Source organism: Amblyomma mixtum, chromosome 3, assembly GCF_055824585.1.
Source record: "Amblyomma mixtum isolate Tamu chromosome 3, ASM5582458v1, whole genome shotgun sequence".
NCBI lineage: Eukaryota > Metazoa > Arthropoda > Arachnida > Ixodida > Ixodidae > Amblyomma > Amblyomma mixtum.
This window is the reverse complement of record NC_143014.1, coordinates 218866558-218894465: the sequence shown is the minus strand read 5'-3', so window position 1 is coordinate 218894465 and position 27908 is coordinate 218866558. Positions and strand designations below refer to the sequence as shown.

Below are 27908 nucleotides of genomic sequence, written 5' to 3'. Positions count from 1 at the left end.
CCCAGCTGCTCGAAATTAATCCGGAGCCCTCTACTAGAGCACCTCTTTCTTCCTTTCTTCTCGAAATCCCTCCTTTATCACTTACCTTACGGCGCAGTTCAGGTGTATACGTATATGTGAGACAGGTACTGCGCCATTTCCTCCCCCCCCCAAAAAAAAAAATTACCATTTTTCCTATTTATAGTTGAAATGGGGGAAAAATGTTTCAAATATGCACGCCGTTTTATCAGTGCAGACTACAGCGCTAACAACCGACTTTCAGTGGGCTGAGTTCGAATTTCACTTAGGTGCAGATGATCTGCGACATTTTGCCGAAAAAGACCAGTTTGTAGGGGAATGCAACACACGTAGCAGTGTGATATGAACGCGGGAAAATGCTATCATTTTTTCGCAGCTCATTGTTCGCAGAGTTATATTATGGCATTCCATTATCCCTCCCCATTGCGACTTGTTACCAACTATATAAATGCCTCATCCGCAGTCAAGCAGTGAACAAAGAAACCACATGGGGACACTCTCACCCATCACGTTACAGGGCGCAGGGGATGCGATGCATATTTGGCAGTAGCTACCCTCTGTTACGCTTAGCTGCTGTGGACCGTCGCGACACACATCCATCTACTCGGAATTAATCCCGACCTTTCGGACGCTAACGCCATTCAGCTTGACGTCAAGTGGTAACCGATGAAAGTTGCCTACAGCGACGTCGTCGCACACGCCAGTGGTAGGAGGCAGAAGCAGCAGGAGCAGCCGCCGACCACGCAATAGTTCTTAAACTGTTCCGTGCCAATCGGGGTAGAGCGACAAATGGCTCTGAACGGGAGATGCGAGGCATTCCGTTCGGCTACTGTAGCTAAACCACTCCGATCTACAATAGCTGAACTATTTATATTTGCTATACTTATACCATAGGCGGCAGCTCCAGCTGGAATTCTAGCATGAGCAAAACCAGGACATAGGGAATCATTTACTTCAATGTGAGCCTTAATTTTGTTTTTGCCAATGAACAGCATAACGTACATACAAATGTACAAATGTACGAATGTACAAATCTTCCGACCTCTCATTCTCTGCTTTGGTAAGGACATGCAAGCAGGCTTAATATTTTTTTTCTATGGTTCGGTAATATTGTCTTTGTCGCGCAGAATCAGAGCCGAGAGGAGGAATAACCGCGAACTTGACAGGACTGAAGAACGAGAAGAGGACAGGACAACATGTCAACATGTCAGACCAACTGGCCCAAAGCTTCCCCTTGTAGAATCAGAGCCCTTTCATTCGGGTTGTTCGTAACAACCGAACAATAAAATGCATCACTGAGACGTCAAAACAGTACGCAACATTTTCATTTGTGAGCTGTTCGTTCGATGGCGTCTGCGTTAGCTAACTATACGTTATGCTTCTCTCCGGCATGCAAAGACAGCTGTGAGCTTCCACCAGGCCTATTTCATTTCAATGCAGTCCTTTCAATGAAATTGCCTAATAATATCTGTCGACCTTCTGTGTCCTCAGATATGAACTGCGTGCTTGAATTTTTTTTTGTCGTTGTTAAGCGAGGTTGTTGCGCCGTTCAATTTTTGCTCTGGCTAGTCTGACTCTAGTAGCAGCTGCTGAGCTCTTTACGCTGGAGTTTAAAAGGCGCTTAAAACGCGTGCGTTTCTTGTTCCTTCTATAAGACAACGCTCGCTCCGTTTATACGTAGTCAGCTTGATTAGCGAGACAGGCAGCCCTCTCTTCACTCATTCGCCCAATTTCAGCCATTTGCTGAGATGCGCTTGGTCAGAATGCCCTGTCTAAACCATGCACCAAATGGCAGATGCTATGACCCCTTCACGGCAGCAGGACTCGTGACTACGTGCCTCCTGCTTTTGCTGATAATTCAATGTTCTTGTGCTGACAGTACGCCAGACATTTCGAAGATGCAACCTTCGACACCAGCGTCAATGACAACAGTGGACATGAGAGCGAAGGACGACATTTACTTCAAGCGGTTCTTACAAGAAGTCGTGGCCGAGAGTTTCATCCAAGTACCTGCTTCATTAAAAGCCAAGCTGCTGAGGGCCGATGTGCGGCCCGTGTGCAAAGCAGCGCTACGCAGGACATTCCGTGCGTTCGAGAACATGGAGCCGTGGGCGTTGAGACGTGAGTGAACTCTCGCTTTTCTATGTCAGGCGAAATTGCTGAGACAGAACTGCTGCGGGCGTTAATGCAGCAGCAATAAATGTTCCCAGGAGACGAAATTCTCATATACGCTAGCGGAAATAAGTGGTACAAATGCGTACCTGGGGTCATATAGAGCTCTTGAGGCGTCTAAGCTTTCTAAGACATTATTGGAATTAGTATTGTATCATACTGATACTGCAGCCACACGACTACTTGTAACATTTTCCCGTCGAGGCAAGGAGAAGTAAGACGTGACAGGAACTATTCACAGCAATCTGACGAGGGGCGTTCAATAAATATTTCCCCTGACCCACTTCCTTTGGACGGAGAGCAAAGAAACTTTGCAGATTTATTAGTCCTTCTCTACATAGGTGCCACCCCAGGAACATACTCTTCTCCCATCTTTTTATGCAACTTTAAACACCTCGCCTGTAAAAGTCGACAGGTTGCTCCAAAAGCCATGTTGTGACTTCAAAAATTGAGTCACATCATTGGAAAATGCTTGCCCTTCAAATAAAACTTCATTGCTGGAAAGAGGTCGAAGTCCGATGTTGTGAGGTCGGGTGAATAAGAGTGATGCGATGGAATTTCAAAGCCGCAGCAGCGTGCTTCCATCTGGGCAACATGTGAGTTTTGAACTGGGGCATTGTCTTGCAGAAGGCACACAATTTCGGTGAGCATGCCACGTCTCTTGGTTTTGATGGCCTCGTTCCTGCTTTTGGAAAGGTATGAGCAGCTGGGGAACCCAGCGAGCGGATATCTTACGTATATGAAGATGGTCCTGAATGATTTTTCTCACGGACCCCATACTAATTTTGACATTTTGGGCTAGGTATCGAACGGTTATGCGGCGATTTTCCAAAATGGCGGCCTCCACTTGCTGGATAGTGTGTTCATCGAGAGTGGAGTTAGGTCGCCCTGCAATTGGCGCCGTTTCCACCGAAGTCCGACCACATTTGAATGGACGATGCAAGTTCTTCACAACTTCATACGAAGAGGAATCCTCCCCACAAACCTCTTTTATCTCTTCGACCGTCTCCAAGCAAGCAAAAAAAGAAAAAAACAAAAAACACAAGCAAAAAAATTCTTAAAGTGTGATAGGGACAATAGAACAGAGGAGTTCGACACCGCATGCAAACCTAGAGTAGAAAAACCAGGAAGCAAGATCAGTGTAACGCATGCTACGCTTTCTAGAAATCACCAGCCTGTTCAATAACTAGGAGCAGGCAAGGTGATTCATTCTGTGATAGTTCGGGGAAGAAATTATTTTTAGAAAGATTCGTATGCGATATATATCGGAGTCAGTTGTGAGCATGAAGGTTCCTCGTAGCACGAGGCTGGAACAGTTCATTATTGCCACATTGTTGTCATTCTGCGTTCGCCACTGCGGCGTCAAACTAGATTAATTTGCGGCTGCCTGACTGTCGTCTTTCCATCTTCTCCATCCGTCGGTAGAACCGTGCTCTGGAGTGTCAAGCGCTTTTCGTGCCTAGTTAAAACTCTTCAATGCTCTGACGACTTTTGGGCTTATATTAAGGCGGAAGCCTTTAATGCCTCATCGTTGTAAGCAGCAGTTGTCGACAGAGAAATGTCACGCTTTTCTGTTGGTCGAAACGGTCGTGACGTCAAAGTGGGCGAATTTCAAACGGGGCCAATTGTACCTTGGCTACTAACCATGCAACCAATTAAAGCGATTGTATAGTGATGCTCCAAGTAAGTTTGAGTGAGTTTAGTTAATTGCTTACTTAACCAATCAGTCTAATTAACCTTTCTAGTCAGACCAGATAAATAAATAAAACCGAGTAGGAAATTGGCCGAGTTTGGGAATCGAACCCCGGTCTCCGGAGTGCGAGCCGAGCACGCTACCACTCCGCCATGCCAGCTCGATGATTTGGAATGAACAAAGGTGCGTCTAGTGAATACGGTGTCTTCGTTCACTCCCATCTTCCTCCCTTCCCGTTACGGCGAGGTTTAGGTGTCCACCGAGATATCAGAGTCAGATACATTTCCTTTCCTCAAAAACCAATTTGATTGGTCCAAATTGCCGTGACGTCACCGCGCGCGAATTTTGACGGGTGTCCACAGAAATATGTGAGGCAGTTACTGCGCAACTTCCTTTCCTCAGTGAAACAGTTACTGCGTATTTCCTTTCCTCAAATACAATTTTCATTTTCTTCATTACGGCCCCTCTTTCTTCTTTCACTCAAACTTCCTCCCTTCCTGTACGGTGCGGCTCAGGTGTCCACCGAGATGACAGAGAATGACAGCCCCATTTCCTTTCCTCAAAAAGCGTTGCGTTCAAAGGGCAACGCATCGCGCCGAACGGGGGGTGGCGTTCCTTGGACTCCGTGGCAGCGCTACAACACGCTGTCGCGTTCCACTCCTAAAGGCGAAGCTTAAGCGTCATTAATTGGCAGTTAATTAATGCACCAACAAAATGTACAGTGAACAATCGCGTAGCAGAATGCAGCACTCAGGCTTTCGCCTTTCACCACTTTAGCCGGTAAGTTCCTCGTAATTTTTTCTTGAAGGATCATTTTGTGCAAATGAGATTGGATACTACTTGAATATTCAACACATATGAGACTTCTTGTTTGGAAACTATCATTAGTATCCAAATCCAAATGTTCAAAATTTATTCTTCAATCCTAATAGGGACAAAATAAAAAATTGCTGTATATCCAAGGTTATCTACAAAAATATCCCGTAGTATCAGTAGCACCCGTAGTAGTTCTCGAATCAGAGAAATACTGCGTGTACTATCCCGGCGGCACCTACCGTTCAATAGATTCTACAATGACCAGCATACGCGCCTCGTAACAAAAATCACACATAGTGTCTCTTCTCCATGGCTAGTGCTGCCATAAAAGGGTTCCAGCTGTAGCGGGAATTCGCTTTTCTCAAAACAGACTACGTTCAATTACTCCGCTGGTCGCTATTCTTAAAATCACCTGATGAGCTGGCTCAGCCGTCTTTTCTAAATTGCGAAGTAGTGGGCCTCATTTCCGTAGAAGGAGCTGATTCATTCCAATGGGAGGGAAAATATAAAAAAAAACACGATCTGAGATTTTGTCGCAAGTTCAAACACTGATGAACGTTGAAAGTGATCTTCAGCCCCAAATCAGAAAGGTATATATGGCCTATTGAGGAAATCGGAAGCATGAAAAAAATTGCGAGCCGATTCCAGGGTTTTTACATTTGAAGAGCATTCTAAACAGCGTGGCTATCTTTTAATACGCCAGCTCGTCTCGTTCTCGCTGCATTTGTCATTATAGCATAATATATTTTATTTTATGCGATCTGAGCACGAAAATATATTGAATTCAAGCGCAGGGTCCTTGCTTGCTGTAGGATTTCAGCGGCGTTTACGTGTCCACGCAGTGTTTGATGCGAGTGGAAAGTACCCAACGGGCCTCTTTCAACTCAACCGCGTAGACCTTGGAGCGTTTGACTCGTGCATCGAAACCGAGGTACGCGGCCCTTGGGGAAATGAGCTGTCAAGAGGCCAGTACTGCAACCTTAAGCTCAGTTTCAACAACTTTACCACATGGGAGAGATTTCTGACATACATCTCGGTCGTCATGCAACCAAGGGTAAGTGCAAACAACCTGTGTCTGGGTAGTGTTATAACTGAGATGAACCTGCACCAGTAAAACGCAACTTTAAACAGAGGGGCTTTGTTTAAATTCACAGCTGTGGTATTAGTGAGGAAAAGAGCTCTAGTGGGTACATATTCCAGTATCCTCGGCATAAAGAGTGCTATGACGACATATTTTGACAGCGCTACCGAGAATACAGTCAGTTTTTGTGTTCCGTCATTGTCGGTTCCGAATCTTGGCCTAACGATAGTGCATGACGTTCGTGCACGCTTGTTTTTCGAAGCGAAAGCTCCACTGCTGGAACTCGGGCTTCAATCACGGACCGCGCATATTTGACCTTCAGATGAGTTAGACGTCAAACGATGGAAAAGATGAAAAGAAATTGAATCAATATCCATGAATGGGAGTAGAACCCGCGGCGGCGTCAGCAGATCTCCTTTAAGGGCCGCTCAGCGAGACCACTAGGCTATCGCCGCATTTTTTTCTTGATTGCATGGAAATAGTGCCGAAAAGAACAATTAAGTATGCGTACACCAAAAAACACCAGGCCACCATACCCCTGCATTACCCCACCTTCGAGAACATCAAAAGTCTGGGAGGCACACACATGCATCCAGATAAGGGAGCCAGCTAGGCGGCTCTTGCAGGGCAGCATATACTCCTCGCACCAAAGCGCATTGTTCTCGAAAAACATATTTAACGACTGTGGTGATTCGGCGCGGCGGTTCATTATGCGGCTCGTCCAGTGACTAAATATTGCCAGTAATATAAATAGATCATATGGCAGAACACAGTTTTGCTCCACAGACAAGAAACGGGTGCTGTAGGGTGTGACGTCAATGTCCTTTTTAACTGTTCGTTTTAATATGTACCAGAAGAACACAGCATCAATGCACATAATAAAACAATGGTCAGTTGTCTCTGGTGTATTGCAGAGGCGGCAATTCACCGTCCATGGCGCAAGCATCTTCTTAGCATGAAGCCACGCCTTCAAAGGCAGCGCATATGTGTGCAGCTTAAAGAGGAATGTTTTTGTAGCAGAACAAACGCACATTCGCCTAACACTTTTTGAAACACTGGAGTCACGGAACTCCAAAAAAGGTTGCCAATACAATGGTACAGGAAACAAGTACTCTGTAAGTGCCGGAGTCGTCTGCCTTCTATAGAGGATAGACAGGTAGTCTATAGAAATGCGCACAGTGAAGAAATTAAAGTTTTCAGCAACTTCCTTAAGGAATTGCCATAAAGGCCCCTCACAAGTGTGTCCAGTCGGTGCGAGCAGGAAAGGCAGATGAGCACTGAGACGCCTAATAAGCGCAGGTACTAATAAAATGGTGGTTTGCCGATTTGAAAAAGAAAAAACGCGAAACAAGCTGACGAAGGAATAAGTAAACAATGACTACTCCACCAGACTCTAGAGAAAGAAATAGGTTATCGTGACGCATGGGTTCCCATTGGAAACGTCATATGAAGGCAGAAAATATTCTGTGCATCATCTGCGCTTTCTTCCTCGCACAGTGGAGAACCTACAGCACATAAGCAAGTTTTGCAAATAAAAAAAAATGTTGCAGACTTGAACCAGAACAAACACTGGCAATTCCCTACCCAACCAAGCCTGAGTTTGTCGCCTTAATGAGATTAGCTGTGAATCCCAGTAGGCTCCACTGTGGCAAATTTGGTGAAGAGGAAGCCCTAGGTAGCCAAGGGTCCCGCAGTCCTAGCTTACGCCACCATAATGACTTGGCGTTGTACGCCAATGGCCCAATGCATTTATCTTAACTATGAGCCGCACCTGATACCTCGCAAAACTATTCTCTCAAATGTAATGCCTCAAGTCCACTCATTTTATCAGAACAAAAAAGGGGCAACATCTGCTTAGGCTAAAATCTGATTTCCACTTTGTGCCGGGGACAAACCGCGGATAGTTACGCTAAGAAGTGCTTGAAGCTGGGCTTGTTGGAGCATATTCGTGAAAGACATGAGAGCGCAAAACGGGACATGAGAGAGCCTTCCTCGTCCGTGTCCCCATTTTGCGCTCTCATGTCTTTAACGTATAGTTACGCTGTTAATAATGCTGAGGCAAAGGGTTTCAAGATATAGGGCAAACAACAAGCTATCACATCCAACACGCCTTGTGTTAAACTGCACCACACTCTGCACCACTCTCGCGCTGTGCATTGGAGAGCGTCGTCTTCATCAACTTCCATCTGCCCCGTCCCGCGGCACTGCCTGCTCACCGTCGTCTTCTACGTAGCAAAAATCCGTGCTTTCGCTCAAATGTAGTAAATATTCTCTGCACTTTTTTCATAACAAGAGTGCCTTGAGAAAGGTATCATCCTGTTTGTGGAAGGAAATTTTCTTAAGTGTATTGTATCTAAACACTTAAGGAGCTAAGTGTGCACGCTCTCCGTTCCTGGCGTTGCCTATTAAAAAGATCCAATCTGTACTGCCTAATAATAGACGGCGTAGTTTGATAAAAGTCCAAGTGTCACAATGTATGCAACACGCTGCCATAGCAAGGAGATGGAGTGGTAGAGCCAGTGAAGATGTGTATATAATTTTATGCCATCTTTAACGCTGTCTGCGCATTAAACATTTGCGCCTTGTCTCGTTAGTGAGGTTAGGTGTTTACCAAGCAGCTCTACCAAAAGACTTCTACTGGTATACAACCTCCCACACGGACACACAATAAAACATTTGTTTCTACAATTATAAATCATCACTGTGTTCAAATAATACACTTACAGGTTACTATATCGCTTCAAGCTTGAAAACTAAAGGCGTCTTTCATTTCTAAACAAGCTAGTATTGCTGCGACAGTACAAATCACCTTATCACCATCGCCACAGATCATACTGGACTACTACTACCGCAATAACGAACTGCGGTCATCCAAATACCACATTATCAGTTACCGGCCATCCTAAATAAAGTCTTAAACAAATAAAAAGATCATTATCGATCAACAATTCACTTATTCGACATTACCTCATCACAAGTAACGATCCCTGACTGACACATGGTATCAGTACCATTGAATAAGCATTTGTTCTGTTCCACACCGGTAATGCTGATGTGTGGTATCATGTAATTCGCGTGTTCTCTGTATTCCTTTATTCCCTTCTTTTATTTGTGTAATGTGTATAATCACGAGGCCCGCTGAGTCCTGCCGCTGCCCACTGCAATGTCGTTGAGAACGTAATCAAGAGCCCGTTCCTTTTATTTCTAGCCTCTCCCATGACCCTTTATTGATGGAAAATAAAGATTATTGTTATTATTACTTTCTAAATCTTTGGCTATCATGCAGTGCATTTTTCAACCGGCACCATCATATTCAGCTGATCTCGAACCCCGTTGAAAACTCCGAGGCAGCTGTCCCTGCAGCACAACATTGCTCGACTGTAATTGAAACAACCCTGCTTGGCGTAATTGGTGCTCACTCTTCCTGTGGACTGTTCATTCCAGAAGTAATATTCACTGCAGTCTGATTCTTGCATCATCTGTCATCGAGTGCTTTTGTTCCCAAAAGCGTAAGCGCTCCACTGGTAGTTCCTCCTCGCAATATGTTTTTCTTGAGCACCTTTCACTACTTTTCTCGCCAAAAAATATATTTCTGCAAACCCCGCTCCAAGGGTCAATTATAAAAAATCACTGGAGGAAGAAATGTACTAAAGGGGTTCGCGATTTATTCTCAAGAGACAAGTGCCGAGGCGAGTAAGCACAAATCAAAAGAACAACCCCAGGTAGCGGTCTTCACTTGTGTCCATTTTACTCTTTCAGTGCCTAAAAGCGTCACGCAGTTAGATGTCGCCGCCATTTGTTCTTAAGAGAGATATGTGAACGCCGTGGCTGGCCTGCTTCGAAAACTTACAGAAGGAGCTCTGGATTGGCTAAGAAAATGGATGGCATTTTTCAATGTGCCGGAAAGAAAGACGTAACTACTGGCACCGTGTTGTTTTTCGCAGTTTCTAAGTTTCTTCTGCAACCAGGATACATTGTGGTTGGAATATGTTAGGCGGCAGTGTTAGAAAATATCCTCGACAGAAAACACCATGGAAGGCTGAATAATACAACAAAAGACCGCAGGCTCTTATTAATACTATTTTTTATAATATCGCACTCGACGCCAATCACATCGAATAGTCCCTGCCTCTTTATTTCTTTCAACCTGTTCTTCTTCCTCTTCTGCTGTATCAAGGAACAGAGACAACAAACGTTATTAGTAAACTGGTCTTGAGAGATGCTTGACTATCAGACGGGTGGAGTCCTCCTTCCAGAATTCCAGTGCTGTATCAAGGCCTAGAGAAAGAAGCATACCAAGAACAACACGAACCATCATAACACTTGTAGGTATAAGGAACATGTTTTCAGAAAGGTCCACTCCTTTTTTTTAACAAAAAACTAAAGCGATAATGACACAACACCCTACCCATTTTATTACCAATTCTTGAAAAGTCTACTAAAAATACCCTCTTCTTTTGGCTGTCTCCTGAACTGTTTCATGTCAAGTAGTGCATACCCTGAAGGAGTGAAAGAAAGTTGGTTTGATGTTTGAGAGCCAATAAGGACTTGTCCTGAATGTAGCAGGCAGTGGGTAGTAATTTCTTTCGATGCGTAAGTTTTTTCTAGTGGGTGTGTATACGGCTGGCATGTTTCTTTTAGCCTGTTCGAACAGCCACTCGTGAAGGCGCATTGGTAGGTTTGTGTCCTTAGACAAATCCATTTCTCTGAATTTCTTCGCTTCCATTACGATGCCTAGCAAAATAAATTTCATTCCCGCACCAAAGTCTTATCAACTATGTCATATCAAATTGGCACAATTTGTACGCTTGCACAGATCAAAATATATAGCGGGTGCATCACCCTTGACGAGAAAGCAACAGTACGAACTCAAATACAAATTGACACACCGCCATTTCTTTAACATTGGTAGAGATGTGGGGGCCTTGGAGTGTCTGATTCATTCAGGTCCCAAGGTTCCTCGTTTATGGGCTTCATGAGGAACAGCCAGAACGGGGGGGGGGAGACGACTGTACAGTTTGTTATACATGATTACAGAAGTTGGAATGATATTTCAGGTTGCCATCCGGCTGTTTTTATAGGATTTGTGATCCCCAGTTCGCTAGCTGAAGAATTAGGCCCATGAAGATAGCTACAATCGGCTGATCACTCTTCATCGTTTGTGTAGCCGCGCTCAGTAGAAGGCGTGGCTGGTGCCCTCTTCCTAGCTGTTCAAGTCGCGAGGGCGGCTCTTCGGTCGCGAATTCGGATCTGTCAAAGTCACCCAGCTTTTCCGTACGGCGATGGAAAATCTGCAAAAAAGAAAGCAGGCCGTATTGAATTCGGTCGCGAATTGGGGGGCATCTTGAAGCAGCGCTTCTATAAATGTCACCCTCTTCAGACTCTGGCGCTCTGTGGCATTGATACCAGGCCACCCCCTTCGTTAATGAAGACAAGGAAGAAGGGAGGCTCGGCTTTCTTAGGGATTACTGCCTTCGGATCATAGCGCGCAGTCGATAAGTGGCTCCTTTCCCCATGCTGCCGGCGTGCCGTACAAGGGAGAAGAGAAGCTTTGTTCCCTTAGCGGCGCGATTAGACCAGGTGGCCACGCTGTTTGCTCGGGCCCGCAAGAGCTGCTGGTCGGCGAACACTTTCTCCCGCAAAGGGATGAAGCCGACAGTCTTAGGCTAAGTCCCTAGTGTATGATAATATAAAAATATGGCTGATGCTGTGAGAGCAGTTATAGGAAATAGACAGCTGCGCATATACCAATCTATTGCGCAATTTACTTTTGCCTTCACAGACACAACGTGTGCAGTCGCTGAGGCACTTTGGTAACAGTTCATTGGCTTCAAGATGTCCCGTAATTGTCGAAGTGGGAAAAATAAGCTGAAGTGATCCTATGATATCTACGCTGCACAAAGGCACACAGGAAGAAAAAGGTGGCCACGACGCTAGGCGCAAAAGCTGTTTCATCATAATATAGGAATAGAGATACAATATTTACATCAAGGAAAGCAAACTGCAATTTGCAAAACATAAGCGATGGCCAGCATCAGGAGGACAAATGCGTTTTATTTCAGAGCGCTAGACCTTAATGGCAAACTGACCTGGTTTCGCGATGTCCGCATCATAGTCTGAATCTACCCACCCCTGATCACGTGACCCCCAGAGCACTTTTGTGAAGCAAAATAAGGGGAAGAGGAGGCAGTGGTCTATGCCGCCCATCCGAGGCGGAGGAACAGGGCGAGACGTATCGATGCGTCATACGCCCGCCACAGTTGACGACGCCGAATTACAGACGTGCAGCGCCGGCGCAAAGCACGGCCTCGCCCAGCGTATGCACGAGAAAGACTTATGCTAGCATCTACTTTGAGGTCTTTTGACACCAGGCCCTCTCCGAGGACTTGATCCTCGGTCCTTGGGGAGATAGTTCGAAAACTCTACAGGCAATGCGAGCGCGCTCACGCTTTTTAAGCAACAAGCACCTTGACTCGCGTTTATAATGTTAGCAAGTGTGCCTTCTCTTTGTTCATCTGCCTCCTCCCACCATCATCATCCCCCTTCGTGACTCTCTTTTTTCTCCTCTTCCCGTTCCCCAGTGCAAAGTAGCACAGTAGCTGGCCAGATTTTTTTCCGCCAACCTCTGTGCCTTTCCCTTCAATAAACCCTCTCTCCCTTTTTCTTTTTGGAATCCCTGCCTTAGCATATCCTTCCATGCGCGTTCTCGAGCACATTGCCACATTACAGCATATGTATGAACGCAAGGCACTTAGCAATACCAAACATTTTACTGAAGCCTTCCTTTCTTCAGTGCCTGCATAATTGCACTAATACTGACATAAGCTCGTCCTATCCAGTGTTCTGACTACTTTGTTCCTGAGACAGAAAGAAATAATGAAATCTTTCATGTTCTTCAAATTTGCTCAAATTTTGTTTGAGCAGAACCTCTGCTTCTGAAAATTGAAAACCTTTGTATACTGGAGTTATAACTACTTGAACGAATAACATTAATGAGGTCATCTTCAAGCCTCCTCAACAAACAGCTCGTCCGATAAGACCTCTGAAAAAGCTTACATTTGCCGTAGCGCGACAGGCGTCGCCTTACTAATTAAAGCATGCATGAAGCGCCGTCGGTATGCAGCTTTCAAATGCACTCTAAAATGTGCACCTGCAACCATTCGACAATATAGTTCATCATGTTGCCTGTGACCCATTCTCGACTATTTATTGTAAAGCTGCAGGGATATCGCCTCTAGTTTATGCATTTCATCCCGAACCAGTCTGAACAGGGTCGAACTAAAACAGAATAGTACGCGAGAGCTCTACCGAAACCGAACCTGAAAGGCCAAAAACAGAACTCGAACGCAGCTCGAAAAAAAAAATTGCTTCCACACCACGGTCTCTGTTAAACCTGCTTGTACAGTGCTTATCTTCTAATGACCTTACGGCCCCGATGTTGCTTTCCGGACAATCGATTCTAACTGAATGATTTCCGAGAAAACTCACTTTCTTCTGAATGAAGGTCATTACAGATCTTCCACGATCTCAACTTTTGAGATGCGTATTTTTGTCCCTTTTTATTTCAGGTGCTTGACTTCAAGGACCTACTATTTCACATTGATACGCACATTATGCGCATTGGGATCTGCGTCCTCGACGACTGCTCCAAGCAAGATCTACAAGCTCTCGTAGACTCAGGTACTTGTGACAGGCCTTTTATTTAAAACATGAAAGCAAGGGGATACAATGGCGACTGCATGATCAATTTGTTCTATTTGGTAGCTCATGCATAGAGCTCAAGAAATTCAAGTAAGGGAAGAAAATTGCGAACAAAGAGAGGTGAAAATCCAGCCCTTGAAGGCATTCCTGGATTAAAACCAGCCCTCTTCAGCGCTTCCAAGGACGAGAAATAGAGTAATCCCTGAGTTGCAGCTTTTCTGCCACTTCGTCCATTAGAAGCCGAGGTCTGCGGCAAAACGTTATTTGGTGTGTAGTAAATTATTGCCGGAGTAGATAAAAAATAGCCAGTCTAGTTTCAGCTAGAGACATTACACGGAAAATTATGTATTAGTTTTTCACGTTACGCAACGATATCCAAACTTACGTAGTATAGAATACTATCAACACTTCTAATGGCCATGGAAGTCCTGCCGTAATTTGGTTTGCGGACAAAAGTGCTCGCTAGGAGCGTCCCGCTCTTCAGGAGCACGCGAACAGTACATCGTGCCGGCGACATATGGCGCGGCTGAACCAGAAAAACTTGTTCCCGCGCCCATGCTAAAATTTTGCCTTTTTAATATTTTATGCTAAATTGAAGCAGAGGTCCTCTATCCGCTAAAGTTTTTGTAATCCTAGGCCGCTCGAGGCTTATATGGAGAAAGAGCGATGCTGGCAGGGTCGCGGTGGCTCTTGACCAGCGATCGTCGGGTTGCCAGCAGACGGCACTGATTGGATTTATGCTGCGCTTGTCCGCCCGACTGGCTTCATTGGACAGGACTCTAGGTTTAGCAGTACGTTGTGTTATGCTGTGGTAGGTTGAGCCATGGCCAGCTTGGGATTTTAATTGAGAGTTTAATGAATGGCTAAGCACCTGCGGTTGTAGTCGACGAATGCATCTAAACGTCGGGCTGGCGGTTGCTACGCGCGGCACCACGGCGTTCCACAACGGTAGCGGTACTTGCGCAGCAGAGGGTGCTTTGCCTTGTTCAATTTTTAGGGCGTAAGCACTAATCCCATAGGCACCAACTCCGAGGAAAATCATCCGTAATCTGTTCCGTTACTTGTTCGCAGCTGACTTATAGCGCGAACGCTACGTTTCGCGGCCTTGTCCGCTCATCGCTGTCTTCTATATAGCAGAAGTCCGTTCTTTCCCCCTGATTAGAATGTAGTATACATTCTCTGACGTTTTTTCAGCTTGCAAATGGTGCACGCTTGTGGATAGCTGCGAGCTGACGGTGCCTTGCAACGGTTGCAATCGTTGTCAGTGTCCTTACATTCCGAGGGAAATCTTCCGTTTGCCTTTTGAGAAGTCCGGTCTCTCACCGTCTGAAGAAAGTGGGTCGTAAATATGAAGTAGACGTTTTATTTTCATCCCGTAGAAAATTGAGTAATATTTGCCCGGCTGTACAAATAAGCCGTGAGTCCCTACTTGGTAGGAGGACCGAAAGTGAATGCACCACTAATCATGCTGAAAGGAGGGTCGATTGCGTGAAAGGGGTAGTATACAGAATTCCCCTGTCTTTCGGCGCATGGTATGTAGGGCAGACAGGACGCTGTTTAAACGACCGCCTGAGGGAACATTTTAATTCATTGGACAAAGCAGGCGGATCAAATTTAGCTCTGCATTGCAGACAACGTGAACACACCTGTACCCCTCTGCTTCAAGGCACGTCTGTAGGTTTTCCAACACAAAGATCAGACGGTAAGAGAATTAGTAGAGGCCTATCACATTGATAAGGGGGGTTCTGCGTGTGTCGCTAAACCGTCATTGTCACTGATGAATCGTGAATTTACCCTTCCTGAGAAGTCGTTGCCGGATGTTTCAGATCAGTTAAGTAGGTTTTTTGTGTGTTTGTTTGGCGGGATTATGTATAAATGTCTTTTGTGTTAATAAATTTTCAGTTGAAATTCAGCGCTTGTGTTGTTGTGTATGTAAACGTCGTCGCCTTTTCGCGCTGTTAAAAAATAGATAACAACGAACTCGCCCAGCTTTCTGTTCTTCCGGTATGACTTTGATAGAAATTGTGTAAACTAGGTTAACGAACACGACGTACCTGTAAGAAACAGCGTTATCCTGTGTTATACAGGATGGCCATGGATTACTTGGCGACCCTCGGTGCTGCGAGATAAAACGTGGGCTGGAGAAAAAACCGCAGAGCAATAAAATAAAAATAACTAAAAGGAAAAAAAAGAAAGCAGTTCAGCACAAAGATTCGAACCACTGATCGTCTAAGTCTATATTTTCTTGTCTTGCGTAACTACGCGATTTACAAATATGCACGTCTATTTTGATCAAATATAGAAATTGCAGTCGTAGCTAGCCGACTGCCCCGTATGTGTGCTGAAGCTTCTTAACGAAATACTGAAGAAATTGTGCAAAACAAACCCTGTGCTCTCCATTTTCTTCTCCACATCCCATGGTTCATGCCTTGGCAGTCATTTCTCCAAGTTTACATATTTTTCACTGCTGGTTGCACAAGGCTTATCCATAAAGTTACTGCATTCGCTGTAGCTACTTCGTGCAATAAGTCGCCTATTATAAAAATACCCGTGTATATTTTGGCCGCGTTTCAGTTTTCCTCAAGTATAATTTTTTTGCCGCGACCGAGAACCTATCATTTTTTTTTCACTTATGCTTTGCAAGTTCAAAGTTTATCACATCGGTCAAGGTGGCTAAAGATGATATCGGTTCATGTCCCACTTTGAAACAATAAGAGAATTATTTCGCAGTGTGCGTTATGTCAGAATCATGTATCTGCGGTTCGAGCGTAAATGCGGACCCGGTTGCAACTGCTTAATCTCCGAACCGCTGTGTTCTCTCTGAGATGAAGGCTAAACCGGGCCCGTTAAACTTCCTCAGGCTCCGAGCCGTACTGGTCTCTTCTAAGGCTACTAGAACAAGCTAGTTCGTCCCTCTGGTATCAGCGCTAATCCTGATCCGCTTGCACCCGTGTCGGCAAGAAAGCAACCTGTCTGCCACGAAAACAATGGTATAAAACTTTTTTTTTTTGCTGCGAAATACGGAATTAAATTAGGGAGGATTTATCAATAGGGAAGGTTTTATAAGATGACTGCAGTCTGTGAGCAGTAGGCATTTTGCTATACAGTAGACGAATCTTCACTATGTAGTGAAGCTTCTCGGTCTTTCCCCAGCTTTTATGTAAACTAGCAGGGCAATGCCCGAAAACTTTTCTCTGCACTGCTTAACGTACCGATAGCCTAACCGCACTTCTTACTTCCGCACATTAATTCTGTCTTTGATTCCTTGTATCGGTTACTGAATGGCCAGTAAGTCATGACGCGTATGTGAAAGATATACTGCGCTTTTTCTGCTAAAAGAGAATCTCGAAAAAATAATTTGGCCGTACGTTTATCGTTTTCTTTTATCTTTAAACTGAAAATTCCAAACTCTGAATACTCAAACCACCATGCAGCATCGAAACTAGGCACAATTGTGATCAGCGCAGCACCTTCCCCTCTTTGTAGCAGTTTTGAAGCCGCACTGACTAGCAATGAAAAAACACCTAGCATGCCTCCAGCGTGTAAACCGCCATAACGCGATTTGCAAACACTTCGTAGCAGCAGGCACACTGTAGCGAACAGCAGTCTGCTGATGCCGAGCGCCAGCGAACATATGTCTGACTGTCTACCGTCTGCGGGATCAGTTAATCAAAAAGTGACTTTGCTGCTGCAATCAGCGCACATGTTTCATAGCGCACGTGGACAGAACCCCCTGATCCCTTTCGCATAGCTCGCAGTGTCGTGCTGCATGCATGTACACGCAACGAACACACCCAGTTTCGGGACGCAGTGCCATGGTAGCATGTCAAGAAAAACAAAAAGTACTTTGGGCGGCCTTACTGCTTCAGTTCTAATCCCCGACGCCTAATACTTGTTCTGATAATTACATTTCCAATCTCCAGTGCACTATGTAGGATTTCCACATTATCACAAAAAAAACGAAGAAACTCCGGTAATGAGTACATTTTTTATCCTTGCCGCTACTGTCTGCCCTTTAGAGTCTTATGCAGGTGAAAAAGCAAAGCTCCGTAATAAAAGGGTGAGCACTTTGGTGCCGGCTAATTTCGGCCACAAAATATGGGGGCAGCCGCTGTTTAGGAGTTTTGAACAACCAAGTTGCCTAGCAAGCATTATTTCTGTAGAATGACCATAATCAGTACTCATTAAGTTCCGAGGAGAGAAACAACACCGGCCGTTCGATAACAAGTATCTCCATTTATCTCTATGCCTCAGATGCTTGAATCTGCGTCCGGAATCAGCCGCTGTAACCTTTTTTTCGCGCTTTCGTTCGGGTTGTGCTTGTCATGTCAGCCATCGCTAGTAATTTTGGTGTCACGAGACCATTTAGGTTGTCCTTTAAAAAATATTTCCGGCTTCTACTGTCATAAAATTTCCTTATTAGTGGAGAGATGTCACGCGACCTTGTGACGTCTTCGCAACCAGCCCACCATGGCAGGTAGTAGTTCGACGATTAAAAATAACTAAACTCAAATGTTTGCTATAAGTTCAATAAATATATCATAAAAGGCCAATGGAACCGGCTAAAAGCGAACTTCGGGCGGTAAAATTGAAAGATCAGCATCGGACTCTCATTGTGGCCACCATAATGGGCAAAGTAAATGCTATCGCATTTTGTTTTTTTAAGAATGAGTTTAAAAAGGCCCGCAAGTTTTTACTCGCGGCCTAGAAGTTGGTTAACTGTGCTGGAAGGCCTTCACGAGGACGCTACGAAAACTGCCGCCCTGGAGTGATTTCTCAGGTGGCATCGACCATTTCAGCGCCGCGGATCATGAATCCGCAGGATATCGGTGGAGTCCATGTGGCGACATGACAGTGACGCTGATCCCTCGTGCTTGCGTCTCTAGAAATGAAAGACAGTTCCTGCGACTCTCGCCGAGGTGACCAACGAAGTGTCCGTCTAACAAGTCGTTAACACTAACTTTGTATCTGACGACGCGATTCTTCACATGTTCGCGAGCAATCATTCGGTCACTGTTTCGCATGGTTCAGTTATCAGATTTTTACCGCGCATCCTGGGTCGAGATAAGTTGAATGGTAACGGAATTTTATCGCTATTGCATATAATGACTTGCGGAATGAGAGAGTGCACACGTGATAGTGTTTTGTTATGTGATGACCTCAAAAAATGATGAAAGGTTCATGAAATCAACGCGAAATTAATGTAAATTTCGATCCTTTTAATTCTGTGTATTAAACAGATGCGCTGTGGTGTATATAAAAGCGTTAGATAATTATTCTGAGCTAAATAGCATCTGCGGTGTAACGACGCACGTTTATATATTCGTTCGCAGAGTGCAGGATTGTAATTAAATAAACATGCAATTGTTTCATCAAGAAATAATTCTTTGAACGGAATATACCTATACCTGTAGACGATAAAAAAAAGTGAACAAAATAAAGACACTACCATCCATTGGTAACTATACACTCATTTCGACTAAAACCGAAAAACACTGGTGTCTACGTCATTTCACTGCGTGCGAAGAAAAGTACATTTGGCCGAGTATTTTCAAGGGAATGCCACGTTAACACTAATGTGATCTTCTGTACTGATGCCAGCAATCAACCGGCGCGTTTACAAGAAGGAAGTCTGCCGACTAACCTGTGCATGTGTAGTTTATACCGCCATAGATAAAATGCCTTCAGTAAACTTCTGTCGGAGTTTCTGCTTCCGGTCAGACACAAACGCGCAGTAAGTGACGTGGTAGAGCATGCAACCTCGTTAAAGCTGCCCACATCCTATCAGCCTGTACTCTCCAGCGCATTATAAAATATTTTACTATACGCTAAAAAAAAACTGGGTGTGCGCTCTTGAAACTCTAGTAACGTTAATGCACCACAACAGGTGATAAAAGGACGTACAACATGACAAACCGTTTCTCCGCTTTGTTCGGTGCTCCCACTATGTGTATTTATGTCAATCGTGTCATAGTAACAACGGAATTGGTATTCAACATTCTTGGAAAACAAATTTATAGATTAGAACAATGTAAGGTACTGTTTTGAAGAAAATAGCGCCAGAGCATGCAAACCACGAAAAGACAAGGACGAGACACAAAGCGCTATAAAAGCGATAGCGCTTTGTGTCTCGTCCTTGTATTTTCGTGGTTTGCATGCTCTGGCGCTATTTTCTTCAAATCAAGTATGCACCAACTCGCCCAAGAAGAAGTGTTAAGGTACTGTTACTTAAATATTGGAGGTAATGGTCCATTATTCCGATCAATAGCAGAATCTTTCTTTTAACGTCTTTCGATAGCTCGCATCGAGCATTTAATCTGCCTTAGAAAACCAATAGGAAAGGCTTTCGGCGATATGCAAGAACGTCAACGGGAAAAATGTTAATGCCGACGGGAGATCTGCAGATATTTTGATTATTGCAGTAAAATCCCCATATATGAAAAAGTTGCGTTCATAAACTCTTTCCCATTCAGGAATGCTTTTTTCTAGAATTGCGGGTATGTATTGGTTTGGTTATGAGGGTTTAACGTCCCAAAGCGACTCAGGCTATGGGGGACTCTGTAGTGAAGGGCTCCGGAAATTTTGGCCACCTTGGGTAATTGAACGTGCACTGACATCGCACAGTACACGGGCCTTTAGAATTTCGCATCCATCGAAATTCGACCTCCGTGGCCTGGATCGAACGCGCTTCTTTCGGGTCAGAACCGAGCGCCCTATAACTACAGAGCTACCGCGGCGGCTGTTGCGCATGTATTGTCACTACTGTAACTTTCCAACGCTTGAAAAGCGGCGCATGGCTTCTAGACTTATTTCTATGTTCGCGTTCACTTATAATTACCAAGTTTATTCAGCATCTTGAGCCAAAACAATGTAGGAACGTAAGTGCATCTTTACTTAAAAAAGTGACCTCCTTTGCATTTCTTTCATGTACGTAAATTGGCAAGCTTGGTTTATTTTTACAGGAGTGAAGAACAGCTTTCAGGCGCATGAAGCGACAATGCAGTGGCCTTTTAACGAAAACAAAAAGAAAAAATTCAGGGGGCACTTTGGCTCTCTAAATTGCTGCAAGGCGAAAAACCTTACCTGGCGCACTGCTTGGCATTGACTGCGAAACTGTTTGTGCTGTACTAGTGCTTTATTTGACTACACACTTTGACTACACATTACAACTGCACACTTTGACTGCCGACTTTGACTGCTTCTTTAGCACGACTATCTCTCTGCTTCGATGAGTTCTGTTGTATCCATGGCCCTGTTCGCAGTAATGAGGTATGTAATGTGGTCATCCATGCACGCCTTACGCCCCCTGTCGGAGCGGACGACAACTATTTTATTAGTTGTCGTCTGCTCCAAAAGGGGGCGCCACGCATCCGTGGGTGACCTCATTACAGCGAATCCGCGCACTCTGATGTAATAACCATTTCGACCAACCGGAAAGCGTGACACCTCTTCTGACAACCTTCTGTTCGCCAACGATGAGGCCTTAAAAGAAATGAATCTACTCAATTTGCCTGAAATCAGCCTCGGCACATATGCAGCTTTTTTAAAGCCTATTTATAGCTCGAATCGTCCTCTTTTTTTCCAGTGACGCCTTCGGTGATCACCGCTGAAGTGTCGCACTGCACCACCGCTGAGCCTCAACCATGGGACAAAACACAAATAGCAGTCAGGTAAGCTGCTTTTGTAATAGAAGAATATCTCAGAGAGAGAGCTCCGAGGTTGCAAAGTTGTCATGGGTTCTAAATTTTGATTAAGGGAAAGAAACACTGGGCACAGCTTCTGTACCACGCTACACTTCCACAGTTACGTCACCATTTCGCATTAACTCCCCCGCCGAAAGGATGCTTCAGTTGCTGTTAAGGTCATGTCTTGCATATATTACTTTCTCAAGCCTCGTTACGGAAGCCTCTGCGAAAGGTTTGAAAGAACTCACAAGCTGCCAAAGTCTGTTATGCATTGTTTATATTTATGGGGGTTTACCGTCCCAAAGCAACTCAGGCTATGAGAGACGCCGTAGTGAAGGCCTCCGGAAATTTCGACCACCTGGGGTTCTTGAACATGCACTGACATCGCGCAGTGCACGAACCTGAATCAAAGGAAAATATAGGATTTTATTTTGATCATATATTGCTCGTGACAAAACGAATTTTATTTCGGAACAAAGTCGCATAAAACTAAGCGAAATGGCGCGTCGCTGTGAAACTGGTGATATCTATGTGTTAAGGCGAACGCCTTTAATGACTCATTCTCCCGTCCATCCGGCGTTACATCCAGCGCCTGGGGTCTCTAATGGAAAAGCGCAGCTGCCAAAACGTGACGTCATCTATGGCGTGTGTCCACCGAGATACGTGACACAGTTACTGCATCATTTCATTTCCTCAAATACAATTTTTATTTTCATTACGACACCTCTTCCTCTTTCACCCGCACTTCCTCCCTTCATCTACGGTGCTCTTCGGGTGTCCGCCGAGATGACAGGGAATTACTGCGCCATTTCCTTTCCTCAATAATGCTCTGTGTTCAAAGGTGTTTCCAACGGGCACGGCATCGCGCCGAACGGGCGATGGCGTTCCGTGGACTCCTGGCAGCGTTGCAACACGCTGGCGCGTTCCACTCCTAAAGGCCAAGCTTAAGTGTCTTTAATTCGTGAGTAGTCATTAATTCGCAATTGGTCATTACTCAGTAATTAGACAGTAAAACAGGTGTGACGTCATCCAGTGGTGACATCCCCGGTGCCACAGAGGCAGTCAAAGTGGAGCGGAAAAGGCTTTCGCCTCTACGCACTTTAGACAATCAAAGTTCCCCCTGAATTTCCCATCACAAGCCAATATGTCGGTAAACATAAGCAAGGCGTGGTTCAGTGTAGCGTACGTGTTAGCTCTTTTATGCAGTGTTTGCTTAATTTTATTACCATTCATGCCTGCATCCTGACTTTTGAGAAATGTTTGTTGGATTTTATTAGTGACCAGGCTTCCTTGCGGGCGTCTTGATTGGATAAAATTTATGCATAAAAGCTTCACTTTCATTGAGCTGATGAGCAGAATGGTGGCAGCACGCTGATGTGGGATTGCCTTGGCTCGGAGAGATTGCTGCGTCTAGCAACGGTATACGCAGTACCGACGGCTCAAGAAATTTTTGAGTAAAAGTTTGTTGCTTTTGTCACGTAACAACTGCAGAAACGATCCTTGTTTTGTTGGTTCGAAAACAAAAAGAAGCAGCGCTGGAAAATTTGCATTGTGTCACTTTAGCCGCACAATCCGTTAAAGAAACGCTGTTGAGTGGCTGCCTCTTGTGGTTCCATCGCTGAGTCGACAGAGCGGTTCTGATACTTACCACGAAATGCATAAGCAATATTCTGTTTTGTTTCAGTTCATGTCTTTCGCGCGTTTTCGTTCACGTGCTCCGAATAATTAGCGGCAGTTTTTCTATGAAAGATTGCGCCATAGAGGGACTGATCGTCGAAGTCATTGACGCGGAATAGCACGGTTTTACACGCTATCACAGTTCTACCAAAGGAAAAAGCCTCATAATACGATATCCTCTGAGTTTCCCATATAAATATCAATGCAGACTACAGTGAGCAAAAATGTGCTAATGAATTTTAATATACAAGAAAACTGCCGATATCAGATTCTTCCTACTTTTGCCTGCCTGGTCCCATACACAACTTGCGCAGACCACTTTCTGACTGTGCTCGTCGTTTGTTTGGAAAAATTCCTGAAAGTATAATGCGGAATTCCAGTGGCAAAATCCAGTGTGTTCCGCCAACTCCGCGATAGAGGTCCCACACAGAGCTGCGGCTGGAGCAAGTCGTGGAAGGGCGCCCGCCGCTGACCTAGAAAGTACCCTGACTTCTTTGCGCTTTCACGTGCATGCGTCGTTTACTCCAGAGCGAGATGCAATATGACGCGACATGGAAGCGCGCCAATGATGGAAATATGCGACGCAGACATCCTCTTGAAACCGCTGATTTCGGCAGGGAAATGCAGACTGCTGCAAAGAACGACCTTTGGTTCGGTGATTGCTCCCAGTCCGGCCTTAGAGCTAACGACCCGCGGTAGAGATCTGCGATTCGAGTACCCTTGCTCCGGAAAGAGCCAAAAAAGTGCATAAAGAAGTGTTCCGAATCCCTGATTGGAATTCATCAAAGTTTTTATAGCGGCGGCCTTCCCATGCGGACGTGCCGCCTCAGTGCGTGGGGTAAAGCCTTATAATAATATTTCAAAAAGTTCGCGGAAGGAATAGCCGGCCTGCAGTTCTGTACCGCAAACTCCAATTTCTCTCCTTTTGTAACTAGGGTCCTGTTTTTTGCGCCAGCTCTGGGCAATAAAATCCTGGCTGCGACGGAGGCATTTCGGTGGAGGCGAAATCTCAAAACACTCTGGTATTGTTCGATTTCGCTGCACTTGAAGAGTCCCATGCAGTCGAATTAAACTTCATTCCTCAGCCGCGGTGTCTACCGTACGCCACGTGCAGCTTCTTGAAGTTGCACCTCATACACGTACAACTCCCATGGCCGACCGCACAAAATGATGTAATCGGTCTTTCAATCGACACATTTCCCCCAATAGGACAACCGTTTCCTACCACCATCCTCCGTTTTCTTTACAGCCTATTTCACATTTCCTTTCCCCCTGTTCTGGATAATGTTTCCACTCATCTAGAGGGTTCCATGATGTTCTACGAATTCGATGGTATAGAGTCATGAATTTTTTTTTCTCTTTCAATCACTCACCAAGCGACACTACTAAAAATCTGGAGGAGTATGCATACAGAGGCACACAGTCATGCAGAGAAGTAATGCAAAGACAACAGCGCAACACTGGAATATTATGACTTTGGTGCATATACTCCTGACTATTACCAAGCATGTTATGCAACTTGATGACTTTTCAATTTTCAGTGCATTCCTAGGATTCCTTGTCATCACTGTAATTTGTGCCACGTCGATTGACCTCGCCATGCAGTCCAAACGACAGCGCCACGATAAAAACGGTCAGTGCCCATTCCACCGATGCTGTTTCGATTTACTAGCAGTTGCCTTCAGCTCATTTTCTGATACCCCCGCCAGTGGTTTACTATGACCGCAAAAAACACACAATTCTTGTATTACTTACGCAGGCGCAGTGACAGATTAATACCATCCGATCGGTATAAGAATTGTAACTTCTAGTTAGATGAAAATCAATGGTGCTTTAACTGCATAATTCTTTTCGTTAAAAGTTAAAATAAACTTTGCCTTAAAGGAGAAATTTCTCGATTTGAAATATGAAATGTTGTCTTCATGCGCCCCACGCGTGAACCTACGTAGCATACACATTTTTGCACCTATCTGCAACCTAAATCTTACCAGTTGCAACCTTTCAAAATCCTCGTGTTGCATGGAAGTTTAATAGTTATGTTTTTCTTTAATTACCTCGACTATCAGCAGTGCTTATTCGGTGCCCCTCCTCCAACGCACTTACAACTGAGCTAATGCAAGAAATCAACTATGTTTCAGGATTCCTTCATGGTTTATTGACACCGTTCTCAGCGGCGGCGAATACACGGACATTATTGCGTACGGCTGAAAAAACTGACCCTACCCACCGTCTGCAATTTCTGCACGGCCTACGATTCCTCAGCGTGGCCTACACCGTACTCGCACATACGAGCGGCTTCGTGTCTGACGTTTGGGGTGAGTCTGTTATGATGTGCAAAGAAATCACTGCGTAGAGCCCGAGCTCTGCTTATTCTGGGGAGCGCGTATATGAATGTAAAGATAACTCGACGAAAGAAGCAAAAAAGTGCAGCGTCAGCTGACTCTGTTCCGGAGGGCGATTAAATAATATAGGATACATAAGCCTACTACGAAGCTTACAGCATGCAGAAATCGACAGGCGAACGCTGTTAAAGATGATGGGAGGTTCGGATTCGCTGCTACTGCTGCCGCTGCTGCTTGACGGAACCGCAGTCAAGCCGACGCCCGTTCCCACCACCAGGACAGAAGTGCCGTATAATCAATGAGTTGGGTGATCGGAGGAAGATTAGGAGTGGGCTTATTTACATTTTTACAAACAAAGTGATGAGAAGTGAGACGATAATCTTTGTCGAATTTATGAGAAAGTACAACCCTATCCGATGAACTCAAAAATTTTAGCCGCATAATAGCCTGTCCCTTCGATTTCACTCACACAAAAGAAGGAATAAAAAAAAACAGCTACTTTGAATGGCTACGCGACGGTGAAAGCTGAATCACCTCCGCTGCGTTGAAGGTATTATTAGCCTTCCAGACGCGCCCGCTGGAGTCTCACTCTTAATGATGGCACTGCTGTCAATTCAGGACAAAAGGCCACTGAAAAAAGCAAACTCCTACCCTCAATGTAGTCTCCGCGCCCCCTCGACGCGCTCAGAATGCCTTGGTAGCGCATGCAAAGTCGAGAACCGGCTCTTGGCGACGAGCAGCGACCAGCGCGCGAAGTTACTCATTGTTCTCGCCCCCAGCACGAAGCTCGGCTACCCTTTCGCCCAGCGCTTCCCGGAATACAGTGCCGAAAGTGAAGGACGCATCCTTATTTTCAATTGCGCGTGCTCAACACGCCTGCATGCGTGGTCTCTGTTGCTCAATCCCTGTGCTCGCATGCGCTGAGGGTCGCGCAACCTAGCGCCTTCAGGTCTCTCGGGCCGCTTCGCCTTTTTCCTTGCCGCCTTCTTGCCTTTCCTTGCCGCTGGTCGAGACGTCGCCCACGCCGGGGTGGTCGTCGTCTCGACCAGCGGTTCCGTCCAACAGCAGCTAGCAGAAGCTAGCAGCGGCTCCGAACCTCCATCCCCAACAACGCTGAGCGCACCACAGGTCGCTACGATGCGCGGTAGCATGCGTGGCAAGACACGCTGTGACGAAGGAAAATCGAAGAAACATACTGCTCGCATTCGCTCACTCGACGGGGTGATGGAGAGTACTGGGCCTGGAGGGCACTGGGCTGCTGCACTCACGATTGCGTGAAACCTACGCGAGATACTGAGCTCAGAATACAACGCAAAAGATGGCGCATACAATTAGTACTGCCGCATGCAACTTATAGTTGCCATCCTCAATGTTACAGCTGCTTATTAGTCCGCTTATTTGCTTCACCTGCATCTGGGCTAACTAAAGTGCACATATTCTTACAGTTGCTGTCGATCTGAACACGAAGGTTCCCACTTCTGGTGATACATGACGACAGTGTGTAGTGCGGACAATTGGTCCAGATCTGAAGATAAATCAACGTTCTGTTTGTAGTTATGTGTGTAAATATCCACGCCTTTTAAGGATTACGGTTTTTTCTCCGTATTTTCGCGCGTGTCCGATGCGCGTTATTTCTTGACAGGGTGACTGACTTCCACCAATTGGTCAACTCTTGCGGAAGAGCAGTACAACTCAAATGGTAGACAGGCCAAGCTTTGCACCCTTTTTTGTCATCCGCTATGATCGCAGGGCGAGAACATTTGCACTCAGGCCAAAGAGTTCACTTAAGATACTTGAAAAAAAAAAATGATTGGCAGTTTAGCACTGCTAAGCTCGAAATATGGTGCGAAAGCACGGTTTTTTGCACGTGGATACTACCGCCATATACCTCAAAGTGCGATTGAGGTGTCCACTGACTCAGGGGAGCCAGTTATGCACCTTTCCTCAAAATCAACGGAGTCTAAAACTTACGCTGATTTTGAGAAAAGGAAAGGTGCATAACCATTCGCGCCCCAGATGGAAGTTGTTGAAGACGACGTTCTGAAATGCACAGCGCGAGAGTTTCCTGCAGTTCAACACGAGGCTTGTTCGGCTGTGGTAGCTCAGGCTCTTAACGTGTGAGTATGTCTCCCTTAAAGGTGCCTGCGACGTAGACAAAGCATGAGGTTTTTATTCTTTGTACGCAGAGTAAGGGGCATTGTGGCTCCTGAACGCCCAAAATGATCGCCCGAAATCGTAGTATTTGATATTTTAATCTTCTCCAGAAATGCTCGTTTCGAGCCGATAGTGTCGCAACGCAGCGGCCATTTTCGACAGCGGAAATGAGGTGACACCCAAATTGGGCGCTGCCTCTCTGATTGGTTGTGGGTCCAGTTTGCATATTGGTCCTTTATACTCCCGATATGGATCCAAAATATTACGTCTCTAAGTACTCAAAGCTTTTTGCATGCCACAAAATCTAGAAACAAGCAGTGACAGCGAACGAAAACTAACATGAATAACGCTAGGGGAGACACTTTCCCGTCTGCTTAAAACGTTCGTGGCGGGCGAGCGCTGTTCAAACCACACCAAGAAGGCAGCGAAAAAAAAAAGCCAGTCGACACACCTTGCCTACAAATGAGAAGAGAAAGGCCGGACAGGAGAAGGGAGACGGAGACGAGTTTGAAGGGAAGGAGGGGGGGGGGGGGGGTAACAGCCGACAGCTTTGCAATCTATACAAACAA

The 27908-nt window shown here is 45.3% G+C and overlaps 1 protein-coding gene across 1 annotated transcript in view; it reads left to right on the top strand.

The window, feature by feature from the left end:
• Positions 1-1781: 1781 nt before the first annotated feature.
• The window catches only part of LOC149353718 (nose resistant to fluoxetine protein 6-like), a 57733-nt gene continuing 31606 nt past the window's right edge, over positions 1782-27908 (top strand). Inside the window, exons 1-6 of the mRNA XM_089575850.1 lie at positions 1782-2139; positions 5542-5753; positions 13349-13460; positions 21067-21151; positions 24385-24476; positions 24982-25158. Of these exons, the coding sequence (XP_089431976.1) occupies positions 1782-2139; positions 5542-5753; positions 13349-13460; positions 21067-21151; positions 24385-24476; positions 24982-25158 (1036 nt within the window). The remainder of the gene's footprint in view (positions 2140-5541; positions 5754-13348; positions 13461-21066; positions 21152-24384; positions 24477-24981; positions 25159-27908) is intronic.